The sequence below is a fragment of the Octopus bimaculoides genome, chromosome 22 (assembly GCF_001194135.2).
Source record: "Octopus bimaculoides isolate UCB-OBI-ISO-001 chromosome 22, ASM119413v2, whole genome shotgun sequence".
NCBI classification, from domain to species: domain Eukaryota; kingdom Metazoa; phylum Mollusca; class Cephalopoda; order Octopoda; family Octopodidae; genus Octopus; species Octopus bimaculoides.
This window is the reverse complement of record NC_069002.1, coordinates 17,115,620-17,130,742: the sequence shown is the minus strand read 5'-3', so window position 1 is coordinate 17,130,742 and position 15,123 is coordinate 17,115,620. Positions and strand designations below refer to the sequence as shown.

The following is a 15,123-nucleotide window of genomic DNA, read 5'->3' as shown; positions in this document are numbered from 1 at the left end:
AAAGAGCTACTAATTGTTTCATGATACTTGAACAGGAATGCTTATAAAATATGCCATGTATCTAAAAGCAAACTTTCGGGCCCTGTTTATGCATTATATATATATATTTTAAAAACAAGGATGCTGGACAGTAAGAAAATAAGAAAAAACATGAAGAAGGTTGGTGCAAAAAAATGGAATGGGAAAAAAAAGAGAACGGAATCAAGAAAAGTAAGATCTTCATCCTCTCTGATTGCAGAAAGATCATTAAATACGACTGGTTTAGAACAAAATAACAGAAAACATGTCTAAGTCTGCGAGAGAGAAGACTACATTGGTTTGGATATGTGATATGTATGAATGAGGACAGCTGCATAAAGTAGTGCCAATCACTGGGAGTGGATGATACCCACAAAAGAAGGAGACCCAAGAAGATGTGGGATGAAGTGGTAAGGACCAATCTCAGGATGTTGGGCCTCATAGTGGATATGACAAAGGACCAAGATGTCTGGCGATATGAAGTTCTAGAGAAGAGCTGCCCACATCAGCAAAACTGAGTTCTAGAAGTGCTGATTCTCTCACCAAAACTTAATAAGAAAACTTCTCACACATTCTAACACAACAAACCAAACTACATCTCTAAATCTCTTCTCTTCCTCACATTTCCACTTCATGCACTAGACTTACCTCCCACTCTCCAATCCTGTCTTGTTGGCCTTGTGCCACTGCATCATTCTCTCTGTTAGCCCCTGACCCATGTGTTCCACCCACACGTAACAAGAAAAAATTTCCCAACAAACCAATCTACATCTCCACATCTCTGGCTCACATTTCCTCCTTCATACGCTATGCCTAGCTCTCACTGTCCTCAAGCCCCTGTTCTTCTGTATCATTGCTATCCAGTAGCTCCTCCGTCTATATATATATATGCCCAGGTTTTTGCCACTCACTCCCCCCTCCACACTCTTTAATCACACTTCCTTTGCAATATCCTGCCACAAGAGTATGCCCTGGCACTTGCCACCATCTATATCTCTCTCTTCCTTTACTCAACCATCCCATTTATATTCTGATCCCCCGTCCCTTGTGAGTATCTCTGGCATTTTGCCACCATCTTTATCCTGCTGTCTCTCTCCTATTCTCTCTCTCCTTCTCTTGCACTTCCCTCAGGTTGGGTAACCATGTATTTCCTTTGCAGTAGCACACCTGTTTCTGTCTCCATTCCTGATCTCCTGCTCTCTGGCCGGGTAACTTTGTACTACTTCCTCTACAGCAAGGCACTTGTTTCTGTCTCTGTGTCTCACTATAACCTTTCATCATCTGACACAAGATCACCTCCTCCTACGCCCCCTCCCCTCTTGAAAGCTTTTTCTCTTTTTTTGTCTTGCAAGTACTTGGTGACCCTGTCAGTGCAGGTGCCACTTAAAAGCACCCAGTCCACACTGTGAAATGGTTGGTGTTCTGAAGGGCATCCAGCTGTAAAAACCTTGCCAAAACCAACAACACCTGTGCTTGTGTCATGTGAAAAGCACTAAGTCCACTCTGCTGAGTGGTTGGTGTTAGGAAGGGTATTCAGCTATAAAAATCCTGCCAAAACAGTCACAGAAGTTTGATGCAGGCTTTGGCCTGGCCGGCTCTTGTGAAACCATCCCACCCATGCTAGCACATGGAAGGCGGATGTTAGACAATGATGATGATTATGATAAGAGCTGAAAATGTATGAATGGTAAAAATACTGGAATATGTGGAATGGTGATAGGTGAGAATGTATGAGTGGTAGAAATACAAGATACAGAATACTGGAATGGACTTATAAGTTCATTCCAGTATTCTGATTGGTGAGAATGTATGAAAGGTAAGAATACTGGAATCATGAGACACTGAATACTGGAATGGACTATATGGTATAAGAGAATGTATGAGAGGTTAGAATACCATATTCTATGGAGGAGAAGTAAAATGTTAGTAAGATATGAAAATAATTACAAATATAGGGCATACGAGAAGAAAATAAAATCAAAACTTAAGAGGTACTTTTACAAATTCTAATGGTTACATCGACAAAATATTTAATGGAAATGTAATATAATATAATTGATTTCTAAGCATTGAGGTACTTTCAATGAAAATGTTATTTATTTCTTATTATATGGCATTGAGCATATGGGAGATCAATTTCCCTTTGTTTATGAGACTATTTAGAATACAATATTTTACACAGAAATAACGGCATGCTTGAAACAGACTAGAACTTAGAACAATTCATATCCATCCACTCATCTTGCTTACATCTTGTCTCTGCAACCAAAGAAAATTTGCCTCGACAAATACCATCTGACACATGCAAGCAAGTAAAAGTGGGCATTAAAACAATGATGATGATAGTGGTGATGGTCTTGATGAGGATAAATAGAATAAAAACGAACATGTACCTTTCTTAACTGCATCTCTAACAATTGTCGCAGGTTGATTGTTGTATAAAAATATTTTCACTGCAAAACAAAATAAACTGCTATATTTACTGATTATTTATGTATGTGCGTGTGCATGCACACGTATGTACATATGTATGTTTGTATGTATGTATGTATGTATGCATGCATGCATGTATACACAAGACACATTTTTTTAATACAAACATATTTCTTCCAAGAGTGAGTGGAACTATACTTTTACTTACAAACAAACATTTTTCATGAGCTAACAAGTAAAACCTTTATAATTTGTGTCTGATGGATAAAGAAAAACAGATTTATTATGGATTAGATTGCATTTACATATGCAAATTCAAATATTCATCACATCAACAAAAACCACAAACATGAGCAAATCCAAATTTAGACGTTTCATTCATTTTCTTTTTTGTTATTTACCAACTTCCATTTCATTCTTCACTGATGATCATCCTGCTTCTCATCATCCATAGCTGCCCTTTCAACTTGTTTATTTAAGAGTCTCTTAAAACCTTCAATATTACATACAATCCTTTAAGCATTTCAAGTGTTATAACAAACACTGAAGTCTAGTACAGTCTTCTGCCAAACCATCCAAACCATGCCAGCATAGAAAGCAGATATTAAATGATGAGAATGATACACACACACACACACACAAACACATATATATAGTAAATAAAAACATATATCAGAAAGAAGCACACTCTAAAGAATAGAGCAGTAATTATTGCAACAAAACTTTATATCTTGGATATAGAGTTAGCCGAGGTTTTGCATCCACAAAGCCCAAAATTTAAAATTTCTATGTTGCGGATGTGAGGAAATGCTCAGAAATCGAGATATAAATCGTAACAAAAAAAAAAAAAAAAAAAAAAAACGTTAATGAGGAAGCAGAAGACAAAACAACCTTTGTAGATCCAAAGAGGCTTAGCCTGCAAACAGGGAAATCAAATTTTCCAGTAAGTAGTGCTAGTGGATACATTTAGAAAACACTTCTTTCCAACTATTTAATGCATCAGGTTTCATATAGTCCTTAAGAATTTTGGCTCTCTCCATGATGCAGATCTTGCAATGGCCACATCCATTAATATATGGGCCCGGACGATCAAATAATTTCCACCTGATAGCACACAGGGTCCCTTGATCTTTGAGGTGCCACACATGGTGGGCCAGGGACGTGACAAATCGTCTTTCTGGGACTCTGAAGGATGACTGGTGGTTAAGAAAATGTCACTTGAAAGAAGTACTCACAGATCCAGTATATTTACAAATATGGGACGTGGCCCTATTCGCATCCCTGGTAACATATGGTGTGGAGCTGGTTATCCCATTGGTGTTGAAGATAATTATTTGGTCATGATCTGTGGTGGTGGCACTAGGAATGGTGGATACCTCTTCCACGTCGCTGGTCCTGGACTGGTCATCATTTCTAGGTGTGGCAATTGTACTGGTGGTAACATGCATTGTGGTCATGGTCACTCTATCTGTATCTATGGTTTGTTCATTATCTGTGGTGGTGGTGGTACCAGGGTCTTTGGTGACGCTCTCTGTGACAGTGGTCCTGGACTGGTTATTATCTCAGCGTGTGGCAATTGTATTGGTGTGAGATCTGGTTAATCTGCTAATATTGCTGTTGGATGGTATGTTACTGTTATTGCAGATAGCAGTTCTAGGTATTATGTAGTCACATAAATGACCCCTTCAGCCTCGCATTGGCCTCCTACTGGACAGTTATTATATACTCTGCAAGAACAACCTGCTTCCTCCCTCGTATAGTGGGTACTTGTTAAAATGTTTTTTATGTTAGGTGCACAACTAAAGGAGACTCTTAGGTGGTGTCTGTTAAATAAATGCCCGTATCTATGTGTGTGTGTGAAATGATTGTCTATCAATCTAAGGAAAATGTTTCCCACACAAGTCTTGACATTGAGCGAGATGGGTGGAGCAAAGCAAACAACATTTCTGTGGCACTTCCTTTTCCTGGTGCAAGGGCCAGGCATGTAGGAGATGCGGTCCTTAAACCTACTCGATGCCAGAACCTCATTGTAGTAGGGGACAGTGGCATTGAAGATATCTTGGTTTGAGGATAGATTCGATAGCCTCTTGCTTACACCTTTCACTGGGTTCTTGAAAATTATAGAGGAGTGGTAGGAGGCTGTGTTAATATAAGGCAGTCTCTCGTTTGGCTTGTGATAGGGCCTGTATGTACCAGAGCCCAGATCTAAAACAACATCCAAGAAATCTACTTTGGTGAGATTAGTTTCAATGGTGATCTTAAGACCCATTGAGCCTAAGGTACTAATTAGGTTCTTTCTAAGTCTATCTAATGTGTGGCCATTGGCTCCTCTAGAGATGGCTAGGGCATCATCTCTGTACAGGCCAAAGAGGACCGAAGGAAACCTCTTCCCTAACATGTTCAGGATGTAGTCTGATAAGATCACAAACGTCGACGATGTCATATACTCCCATAGCTACATCAAAGGAACCCTCAGGGTTAGATTCCTTGAACCAAGTTGAATCTTTACTGAATAGCACCGTCTTCCTGACATGCAGGATAACTCTAACATCTGGCAAAGGAAAGTGCCTTCAACAATAACCATGTCTATTCTATTGTTTATTCAAACTCATTTGTATCAAGGAGCACATTATATATAAATATGTCCTCACTGGGATTTTAAAAACTGTGATTCCTTTTAGTGCTGATGGGAAATTTGTGAGGGGCTTCTTACATTTGAGTTGATATTGTTGATATTTTAGATAGTAAAGTCATTTGGAGCTCTGCTAATTATAATAGCCCCAATAAGCCTGTTATTTTTAATTGCTGTTTGTCTCTGGACTGATAATACTGTGTAGCATGATTTTTGTCTGTGGGTAGCAACTGTTATTTCCTATTTGCTTACCCCTAGAAAGTATGAAAAATGGCTAATATTTTCTTCAAATTTTGCTTTGGTTACATTTATTCAAAACCCAGAGAATTCCTGGTGGGGCCAGAGAATAAAGGTGTCATCAACATATTGCAGCCATAGGGTTGGTTTTAGTGGTGTTGATCCTAAAGCCAAATTCTCAACAACACTAAAACCAAGCCTATGGCTGCGATATGTTGATGACACCTTTATTCTCTGGCCCCACCAGGAAGATGTCCAAGTGCTGTTAGACCATGTGAACTTAATAAAGCCATCCATACAGTTCACAATAGAAAAAGAAAAAGACAATCAGCTAGCCTTCCTGGACATATTAATAACACGTACCAAGTATGGATTCAGGACATCCATATACCACAAGCCAACCTTCACTGGACAATACCTAAACTTCAATTCTCACTATCCATACAGTGTAGAGAGAGGAATTGCTCAGTGCCTAAAACATCGAGCAAAGAATATAAGTAGCGATCGCGATACCCACCACGAAGAAATGATCAAGCTCAGTAACAATCTATTAAGCAACAACTACCCCAAAAACATACTATCTACTGCAATTATGAGGAAAAGAGAGGGTGAAACCAATAAACTGTCTACAGTCTGTCTACCCTATGTGAAAGGCCTCTCCAAAAAGATACAAATGATATATGGCCCATATGACATCAGGACAGTATTCAAGAGTAATACAGCACTTCGCAAATATCTCCTTCAGGTAAAACTACCAATAGAAGAGAATATGACCAAAAACTGCGTGTACTCCATCCCATGCAGCTGTGATAGGTTATACAAAGGCGAAACATGTCACCCCCTCAAAATAAGGGTAGAGGAACATCGCAAAGCTGTGACACGAGGAGATGTTGAAACATCGGGTATAGCTGATCATGTATGGAAAAGCGAAGATGACCTTCCTCTGTGGGATGAAGTTAACAGAATAGACAGAGAACACCACTGGAAAATACGAAAACTAAAAGAAGCAGCACATATGCTAGGACACAACCTCCTAAGCAGACTGAGTGCAGATATGAATAGCATATGGGAACCGGTATTAAGGAAGGATAGGAAAATATTAGATTTATAAACCCTAAAATTCACTCCGTAATTGTGAGCATATGGCGTAGTGGTTAAGAGTGTGGGCTACTAACCCCAAGATTCTAAGTTTGATTCCAGGCAGTGACCTGAATAATAATAATAATAACATCGGAAAATACCTTAGGAATGAGAACCCAGGTTCAAAATTTCCCCAAGACACCTGATGAAGGCTGGAGGGTATATCAACCGAAACATTGTGTTAACAACAAAGAAGATGACAAATATCCGACAAATGTAAATAATATACATAATTCCTCATCTCTTAAATACAAAACTGTACCAATGGTTTAAATCACCATTGCACCAGCATGGGCTGCAAACAAAAACTATTTATAATTTATAAAAAACAGAATTTTCAATCAGCTTGGCTGCTTGCTACTAGAAGAAATGTACCTGTTAATTTCAGTTCTGATCGTTCTTCCTTTGGTAAAGCTTCCTTAAATTCAGAATGGATGCAGTTGAGTTTTGGAACGTTCTATAATGGAGATAAACTTGGATGAACAATCACTTTATGCTGTTATTATGAATTGAAAGCTCATAAAATTTAATCAATATTAAAAAGAGGAGTAAAAGAACCCCAACAGCCTGTCTATGATAAATATTTTTTATAACACAATAAAATTACTTTTAATACACATAGACAGACACACACACACAATCAGTGACACCATAAAGTAATGTCCCAATTCCATCTATAAAACATCTTGCAAATATATTTATTCCTTCATCATTATTGTCATTGTTAGCAATAATATTTTCCTAACCTCAAAACAAGTTTCCTGATTCCTCAGGCTAAAAAAAAATCAGGTTTTTTAAAAGAGAAAAGTGTTTGGAGCACTGTGTTGGCATCATCTCCACTTCTCAATGTTTTTCCACTCGTAAAATGTTCAAGTTTATCTGAATAAGTGAAAATCTGATGGTACTAGGTCTGGTGAAGAAGAGTTTCCCAGTCTAAAGAATGTCACAGCTATTCATAGTTATATGGGTCAACAGGCTTACATTTTTCCCACTGCTCACTGATGTGAGTAGACATATAAGAAGAGAATTGAGTTTCTGTTATAAAATAGTAGCCAGAAAGGAAAAGTTAATATACTGCAGCTTTTGATAGTTTACCTGCAAAGTGTCCGTATGTGATGACTCAAGGAATGATGATAATGTTCCCTTCACACTTTCAATAAACTGAAGACAAAATGAAAAAAAAAAAAATCAATATCAACATCATTATATAACAACAACAACAACAAATCCGGTTAACATAATATTTTCAGTCTACATCACAATATTGTATACTATGTGATAGAGGGCATGTAACAATATCAAAAAAAGCAAATTTGTAGACCAAGTTCTCAGTAGTTCCAAAATAAGTGAATTGCAAAAAGATCTTTCTAACAGGGGCCTCAAATATTTTACATAAATTCCTCTCCATGTAAATACAATCTTACTCATTCAGTTGTATTATAAATTTTATATAATGATTTTGTTTCCTTTATAACACACAAATATCAATTTTATCAATTGCATAGTGTCACACCTGTTTGCATCTTTAGATGTAAAATCTTGTCCCTTGGCATCTCTGATTGAGACCTGGGTGCGGCTTGTATAAATTAAAAGCAAAACATAATTATAATAAGCAAACTTTAGTTTTAGTTAAAATATGTTTGTGACATATTTCAACTTCTAAATGCAAATTCACTTATGGCAAAAATGTGTAAAAACTCTATATCTGTCCAGTGCTACCCCCTGTCGGATTCTCATATGTGTTTCTAGCTCTTGTCCAGTGGTGCCCCCTGTTGGATTCTCAGATGTGTTTCTAGCTCTTTAGCCATTATCAATGGGAAATTTCGAAGAGAGACAACTCTTACAGACTTACAGCTGTAGCTTTAACTAAAACACAGTCATCAACATTGACTAAGTTGTGCCATTAGACTGCTAAGTCGTAAAAAATTACTACAATATCAGTACCAAGCAGTTTTTATGCATAAGCTAAATTGAGGTTAGTTGAAATATGTTTGTGACTTCAACTAACCTAAAGTTCACTTATGCCTAAACACTGCTTGGCACTGATACACTATAATTATAATAATAATAATAACAATAAGCTTGGAATTTAAAGAATACAAAAGAAGCACAACTAGTACAAGTAAGAAGGCAAGTGCTTGTTACATAAACATTGCAAAGGAAGCACTGTTTGTGCAGGTCAGGAAGGCAGGTGCATGATATATAAATGACATGAAGTGCAAGTAAGGAAGGCAGGTCTATTACATACAGAAAGCAATCAAGATCAGATAAATTACAAACGAAAGACAGAAACAAAGAAGGAAAACAACTGAATGGTGAAGAAGATGCATGGTTAGTTCTTGAGAGAGAAATACAAAGTAACACAGATCCAGATAAAAGATGGATGTGGTTATAAAAAGAGTGACTTGAAACAGGGAGCCAGGGGCCTACATATATGTAGGACAGGAACAAAGGTATATTTAGTAGAGCCTAGATATATGCAGTTCAGGAACAAGTGTTGCGAATAAACTATATCAAATAGTGAACTAATCATTCCTCAGAGTGGTGAAATTGTGGCATATTTTAAGTGAATGCAGCAAATTGGCTCAGACAGAATACAACTGAAGGCACGACAATGTTGCCAGAATGGTTCACTAGAAAGTATTTAACAAGTCTAAATTAGAAAAAGTGAAAAAATTAGATGAATATGAGCCAAAGTGTGTTCACAGGAAGTGAACAACTGACACGTTAAAGGTACCTCCAGCAATAAACTGAGTAAGTTAGATACAATAATAATAATAATAATAATAATAATAATAATAATAATAATTATTATTATTATTATTATCATGTACATTGCTTTGTCTTGGAATAAAAGATGGGCTACAGCAAATATTCTGCTCAATACCACAGATTTGCTTGTCAGTTGTTTGACCGTAACCAGTTGAGCATGTTCCTTGGTGGCTGGCGATATGTGCATCCCTGATCATGAGCAGAAGTAGTGGAGGAGCATCATAGCCATGTGTTGAAAGGAATTCTTTGGTGTTTGTATAATTCACCTCTGGAAACATGGGTGCTTTGTTCAACATCCTTAAACAATCCTTAATCAGAGACCTTTTGAATGGGATAGGCTACTTGACCTGAAAAAAATTTTAACCTGCAAGGTCATGTGCTGTTTATCTTGATATGAGATCACCATGTCATGCACATATGGCTGTGATGCATGTACTTGGTGTACCCTTATCAGACGGGTAGTCATGATGGGTATATTGGGCTTCGTATATTTTACCCAGTGTCACTTCGATAACATGCACTGCTCTCTCACTCAATAATAATAATTTCCACTATAAGCATAAGGCCTGAAATTTTGGGGTACTTATTTTATTGAATCCAAAAGGATGAAAGGCAAAGTTGACTTCAGCAGAATTTGAACTAAGAATGTGAAGATGGACAAAATGCTGCTAAGTATTTTGCCTGGCATGCTAATGGTTCTGCCAACTTGCCACCTTAATAATGACAATAACAACAATAAAAATAATAAGATGGGCTACATCAATTATTCTGCTCAATACTGTAGATTTGCTTGTCAGTTGTTTGACCTTAACCAGCTGAGCATGTCCCATAGTGGCTGATTATCTATGCATCTCTGATCATGAGCAGAAGTAGTGGGGGAGCATCATAGCCATGTATTGAGAGGAATTATTGGGGTTTGAATAATTCACCTCTGGAAACATGGGTGTTTTGTTCATCATACTTAAACAACTCTTATTCAGGGACCTTTTGAGAAGAATGGGCTACTTGACCAGAAGAAAATTTTAACTGGTCCTCACCTGCAAGGTCATGCACTGTATATCTTGATCTGAGATCATCATGTGGACGTGATGTACCTGGTGTACCCTAATCAGATAGGTAGTCATGATAGGTATATTGGGTCACTTTGATGGCATACACTGCTCTCTCACTCAATTATAATGATGATGATAATGGGTTAACATTTTGGCACAAGGCCAGCAATTTTAAGAAGAGCCTAAATCAATTATACTGACCACAGTGCTTGACAGGCACTTTATTTTACTGACTCTGAAAGGGTGAAAGGCAAAGATGACTTTGGTCTGATTTGAACTCAGAACCTAAAGACCCAAAAGAAATACCACAAGGCATTTTTTCTCTTGCTCTAATAATTCTGCCAATCCGCCATCCTCCTGTATTATTCTTACAGTAGCTATGTATAAGGAACAGCTTACAAGAAAGTGTGGGGATTTACACAAAAATCAAATGAAATAAGGAGTGGCTGTGTGGTAAGTAGCCTGCTTACCAACCACATGGTTCCGGGTTCAGTCCCAGTGCGTGACACCTTGGGCAAGTGTCTTCTACTATAGCCTCAGGCCGACCAAAGCCTTGTGAGTGGATTTGGTAGACGGAAACTGAAAGAAGCCCATCATATATATATGTGTGTGCGTGTGTGTGTGTGTGTGTGTGTGTGTTTGTTCTCCCAACATCACTTGACAGCCGATGCTGGTGTGTTTATGTCCCCATAACTTAGCAATTTGACAAAAGAGACCTATAGAATAAGTACTAGGCTTACAAAGAATAAGTCCTGGGGTCGATTTGCTTGACTAAAAGGTGGTGCTCCAGCATGGCTGCAGTCAAAATGACTGAAACAAGTAAAAGGATAATATAGAATATATGGTCAAGTTCCAAGAGGAGGACCACCATTTATGGCCAATCAGATCCGGGATTATTCTGAGTACCAATACTGAGTGTTCTCTCACCCAAATACATTCCCTAGCCTAACAGTAATTAGCAAGGCCATACTTTGCGGCACCAAACTTTTTGGATCACCCTTTGCCTTTCCAAAATCCCTCATTTGAAGCCATTTGAAACTTTCCTCTCCTTGGGGAAGAAGTAGATCACTGTTCTCTTTGCTCTTTCTCATTGATGTACTCTTCAAACAAAGAGGCATGGGCCCCTTATGGCATACCTAATCCATGTCTTTTTTTCTTCTATAATATCCTTGTTAGGTTCAGGTGTTGCCAGTTGCCAACAACACAAACCAAAAATTGTTATTGTTGCTTACATTAATTTTACAGCTGCTTTTGCCAATATCAGCTCTAATAGTAGTGTTGTTGTTTACATTAATTCTATTTTTTTTTTGTGTGTGTGTGAGTAATTATCATTGTTTTCTATAATTACCATTTTTATTGTAATTGTTAAAAATGTTTATGAAGACATACTACAATCAAAACCATACATCCACATCTCCACACATACACACAGCTATAGCAAGATTCAGGTCTGACTGGTGGTAAATACAAAATAATAATAATAAAACCAACGACAGTTTCTATATTTTACTATTATAAATTGTTCCATGGAGCAATAGCAGCAGATTGTGTGCACTAGATAATTTTGTGTCATGACTCACTTCCAGGTTGCAAGATTGAGTTAGAAAATGTCTGGTTATTTGGAAAACTGCAGTGCTTTTAATGTACTGCACCAGGTTAAATACATTTTTTTTGCAGCAAAGTACAATGCCTACATCCATCTCTGGTTTTAAAACAATTGTGAAACTTTTATTTATGATTTTACATGACCTTTTTATTATTATTATTACAAGAACATAGATGTTATTGTGTAAGCTTAAAAATACCCTTCAAAAATTCTATACAACTACCACCCTTTCCTCTTAAAAACTTTTTATTGTTCATTTTACTATCCTTTTGTTTCTTTATCCTGTGAACTATTGAAGTATACACTTTTGGCCAACACTGCTGTCTTTCTTTACTTGACTTATTGTTGCTTTCTATCCTTGCTTTTGCAGGGATGAAAGGCAAAGTTGACCTTGGCGGAATTTGAACTCAGTACATAGTGATGGGTGAAATACTGCTAAGTATTCTGCCCAGCATGCTAATGATGCTGCCAGCTGAAAAGTTCATAGGCTGACCTTGAAAAGTTCATAGGTAATGATCAAACAAGACCAAATGTGTTTTATTTTCCAACATAGTCTAACCTGTGGTCCATATACTTCTTCCATCAGTGATGCAGTGCTTGGATTCCCATGGCATAGAAGCTCTCATCCTGACCCTCAAAAAAGTCCTCAACAGCAGATATGACCTCATCATCAGTTAGATACTGTTTCCCTGCCAAGTGCTTTTTCATGTTGGGGAACAGAAAATAGTCAGATGGTGCCAAATCAGGAGAATATGGAGAGTGATCAACTAGTTCAAAGTCACAGTTGTGCACAGTAGCCATTACAGCCACAGATTTATGTGCAGGAGCACTGTCCTGGCAAAGCAGGACCCCCTTCATCAGTTTTCCAGGCTGTTTTGACTTGATTGCCTTTTGCAGCTGCCTCAGCAAGTTGGCATAGTATTCTCCATTGATAGCATGGCCTTTCTGAAGGTAGTCAATGAATACAATGCCCTTTGCATCCCAGAAGACAGAGGCCATTACCTTCCCTGTTGATGACACCCCCTTGGCCTTCTTTGGTGGAGAAGAAGATGGGTGTTTCAATGCATGGACTGCTGTTTGGTCTTTGGCTCAAAGTGGTGAACCCAACATTCATCTTGGATGAGGAAACATTCAAGAAAACCGGCTGGATTTGCTTCAAAAAGTGCCAAGTTTGCCTGCGACATGACCAGCCTGGTGTGCTTTTGATCAGGCATCCACCAAGCAGAAACCTTCGACATGCCAAGTTCGTTATGCAGAATGTTTTCAACTAGTTCATGGGAGATGCCTACAGCATTAGCTATCTGATTAACATTTAAACGTCTGTTATCCATCACCATGTGGTGAACGTGGTTGATGTCTTCTTGGGAGGTGGCTGTAGCAGGATGTCTGGACCTTGGGTCATTTTTAATACCTTCCCTACCCCCTCTTGAATTTAGCTGCCCAAGTTTGCACACTTGATAAAGCTGCAGTATCATCCCCTAATGTAACAGCCATGTCAACATGAATGTCCTTGGGGGCTAACCCCCTTTTTCTGCAGATATTTGATAACACCACGGAGCCAAAAATTATCCATTTTTCATGAAATGTCTCTTGTACCACTTTTCCAAGTCCTCAATTTTGTATCCAATGCTGGTTCATGTGGAAAGAAAACATGCACTTAGCATCAGTAAAGGTTGAATTTAAGGCATGCCAAGTTTAATTTCTGTATGATAACCCCTTCTTAGTCAGCCTATGAACTTTTCAGCCCAACCTCATACTTCGTTTCCATCATCTACCACCACCTGACCATTGTCCCTTGCCCTGCTCCACGGTTTATTAAGCTAGAGTGCTTGCTCTTCCACTTTTGTGGAAGGGACATGTTCTGGTCGTCAGAGGCCACTGAGTAGAGGACCGGGCATGCTGTGGCTAAGGATGTGCAGACATGCTGAGGCTGTGACATCTCCAGTGCTTCCTTAAAGTGAGCAGGTGTGGTTGTAGTTTGTCAGACAGATTTTCTGCAGCTTGTCTCACTGATGGTGTTACAGTCCTGGATGAAGTGTAGTGCAAGAAAGAGCACTTGACACCTGGAGTATCAGCAAGTTCTCAGAGCCCTCTGCTAGTTGGGCAATGTGGTTGGTGGAAATACCACATTGGAGTTCTGTAGGAGATTAGTGGTGGGCAAGAAAGATGAAATCCTTGGAGAAACTCTGACCATCATGAGGGATGAATTAGCTGGTCTTTTCCAGAGGACTTTCAGGCTGGGGCTTAGGGATAATTTCCAGAAATCCTTGGCATGGCAGTGCTGCCAGGGGGTTCAACAGGTTTGAGAAAAGCTCTACAGGCATTGCATTGCAGTCAGACAAACCTGTCCAAGATGTGTGCTGACTTGTCAAACAGCTTGATGACTGTAGGATGGATCTGGCTAATTTTTGTTGTTAATTGTTAGTAGTTTTACTATATACATGGATTTTAGTGCTAAGCCTCACATGTCTCTTGTTTTGTATTGTTCTTTTTTGTTTTGTGTTTGGCTCTTGTGGCCAATAAAGAAGACATTATTATTATTATCATCATCATCATCATCTTTATTGTTATTAAGGCGGTGAGCTGGTAGAATCATTAGCACACTGGGGAAAATGCTTAGCAGCATTTCGTCCATTTATTCGTTCTGAGTTCAAATTCTGCTGAGGTTGACTTGGCCTTTCATTCTTTTGGAGTCGATGCACTGGGGTCAATGTAATTGACTGTTCTTCCCACCAACCCAAATTTCAGGCATTGTTTCTATCGTAGAAAGGACTATTATTATTATTATTAAGTCAAGTTGAAATATTAACCTGATTGAAACATTGGTATGAAGAGATGGGGAGGGGCATTTAGAAAGAGTTCCATAAAGCACTGAGCCAGTCACAGACTTCAGCACAGTTGTATTCCTGAAGCCATACCTTCATTGCTCCTGTTTACAACGAGGTGTCACTGTTCTACCTGTGACAAGCATGAAACATCAACATAGGCATCGTGTTTGTGTCTACCATAAAATCATATCCAGCTGCTGTGGAGGTTCGTTGTTTTAAGGACCAGGGTAAGTCAGTGAATATATAAGAAAGCGCATTTTGCAGGAACACAGTTTTCTGACATATGTGGGGAGAGGTAGGAGGTGGGTCAGTAGCCTGTCAGTACTTTGTATCACAAACTGGCATTGACAACTTTCCTTATATTCTGCTCTTTAATCTTTTCTGTTCTTATCTCTCCTTTCCATC

The 15,123-nt window shown here is 38.5% G+C and overlaps 1 protein-coding gene across 1 annotated transcript in view; it reads right to left on the bottom strand.

The window, feature by feature from the left end:
* The window catches only part of LOC106872290 (glutamate--cysteine ligase regulatory subunit), a 30,589-nt gene that overhangs the window by 6,823 nt on the left and 8,643 nt on the right, over window positions 1-15,123 (bottom strand). Inside the window, exons 2-4 of the mRNA XM_014919223.2 lie at window positions 7,556-7,621; window positions 6,836-6,917; window positions 2,412-2,471 (exon numbers count right to left, since the gene is read on the bottom strand). Of these exons, the coding sequence (XP_014774709.1) occupies window positions 2,412-2,471; window positions 6,836-6,917; window positions 7,556-7,621 (208 nt within the window). The remainder of the gene's footprint in view (window positions 1-2,411; window positions 2,472-6,835; window positions 6,918-7,555; window positions 7,622-15,123) is intronic.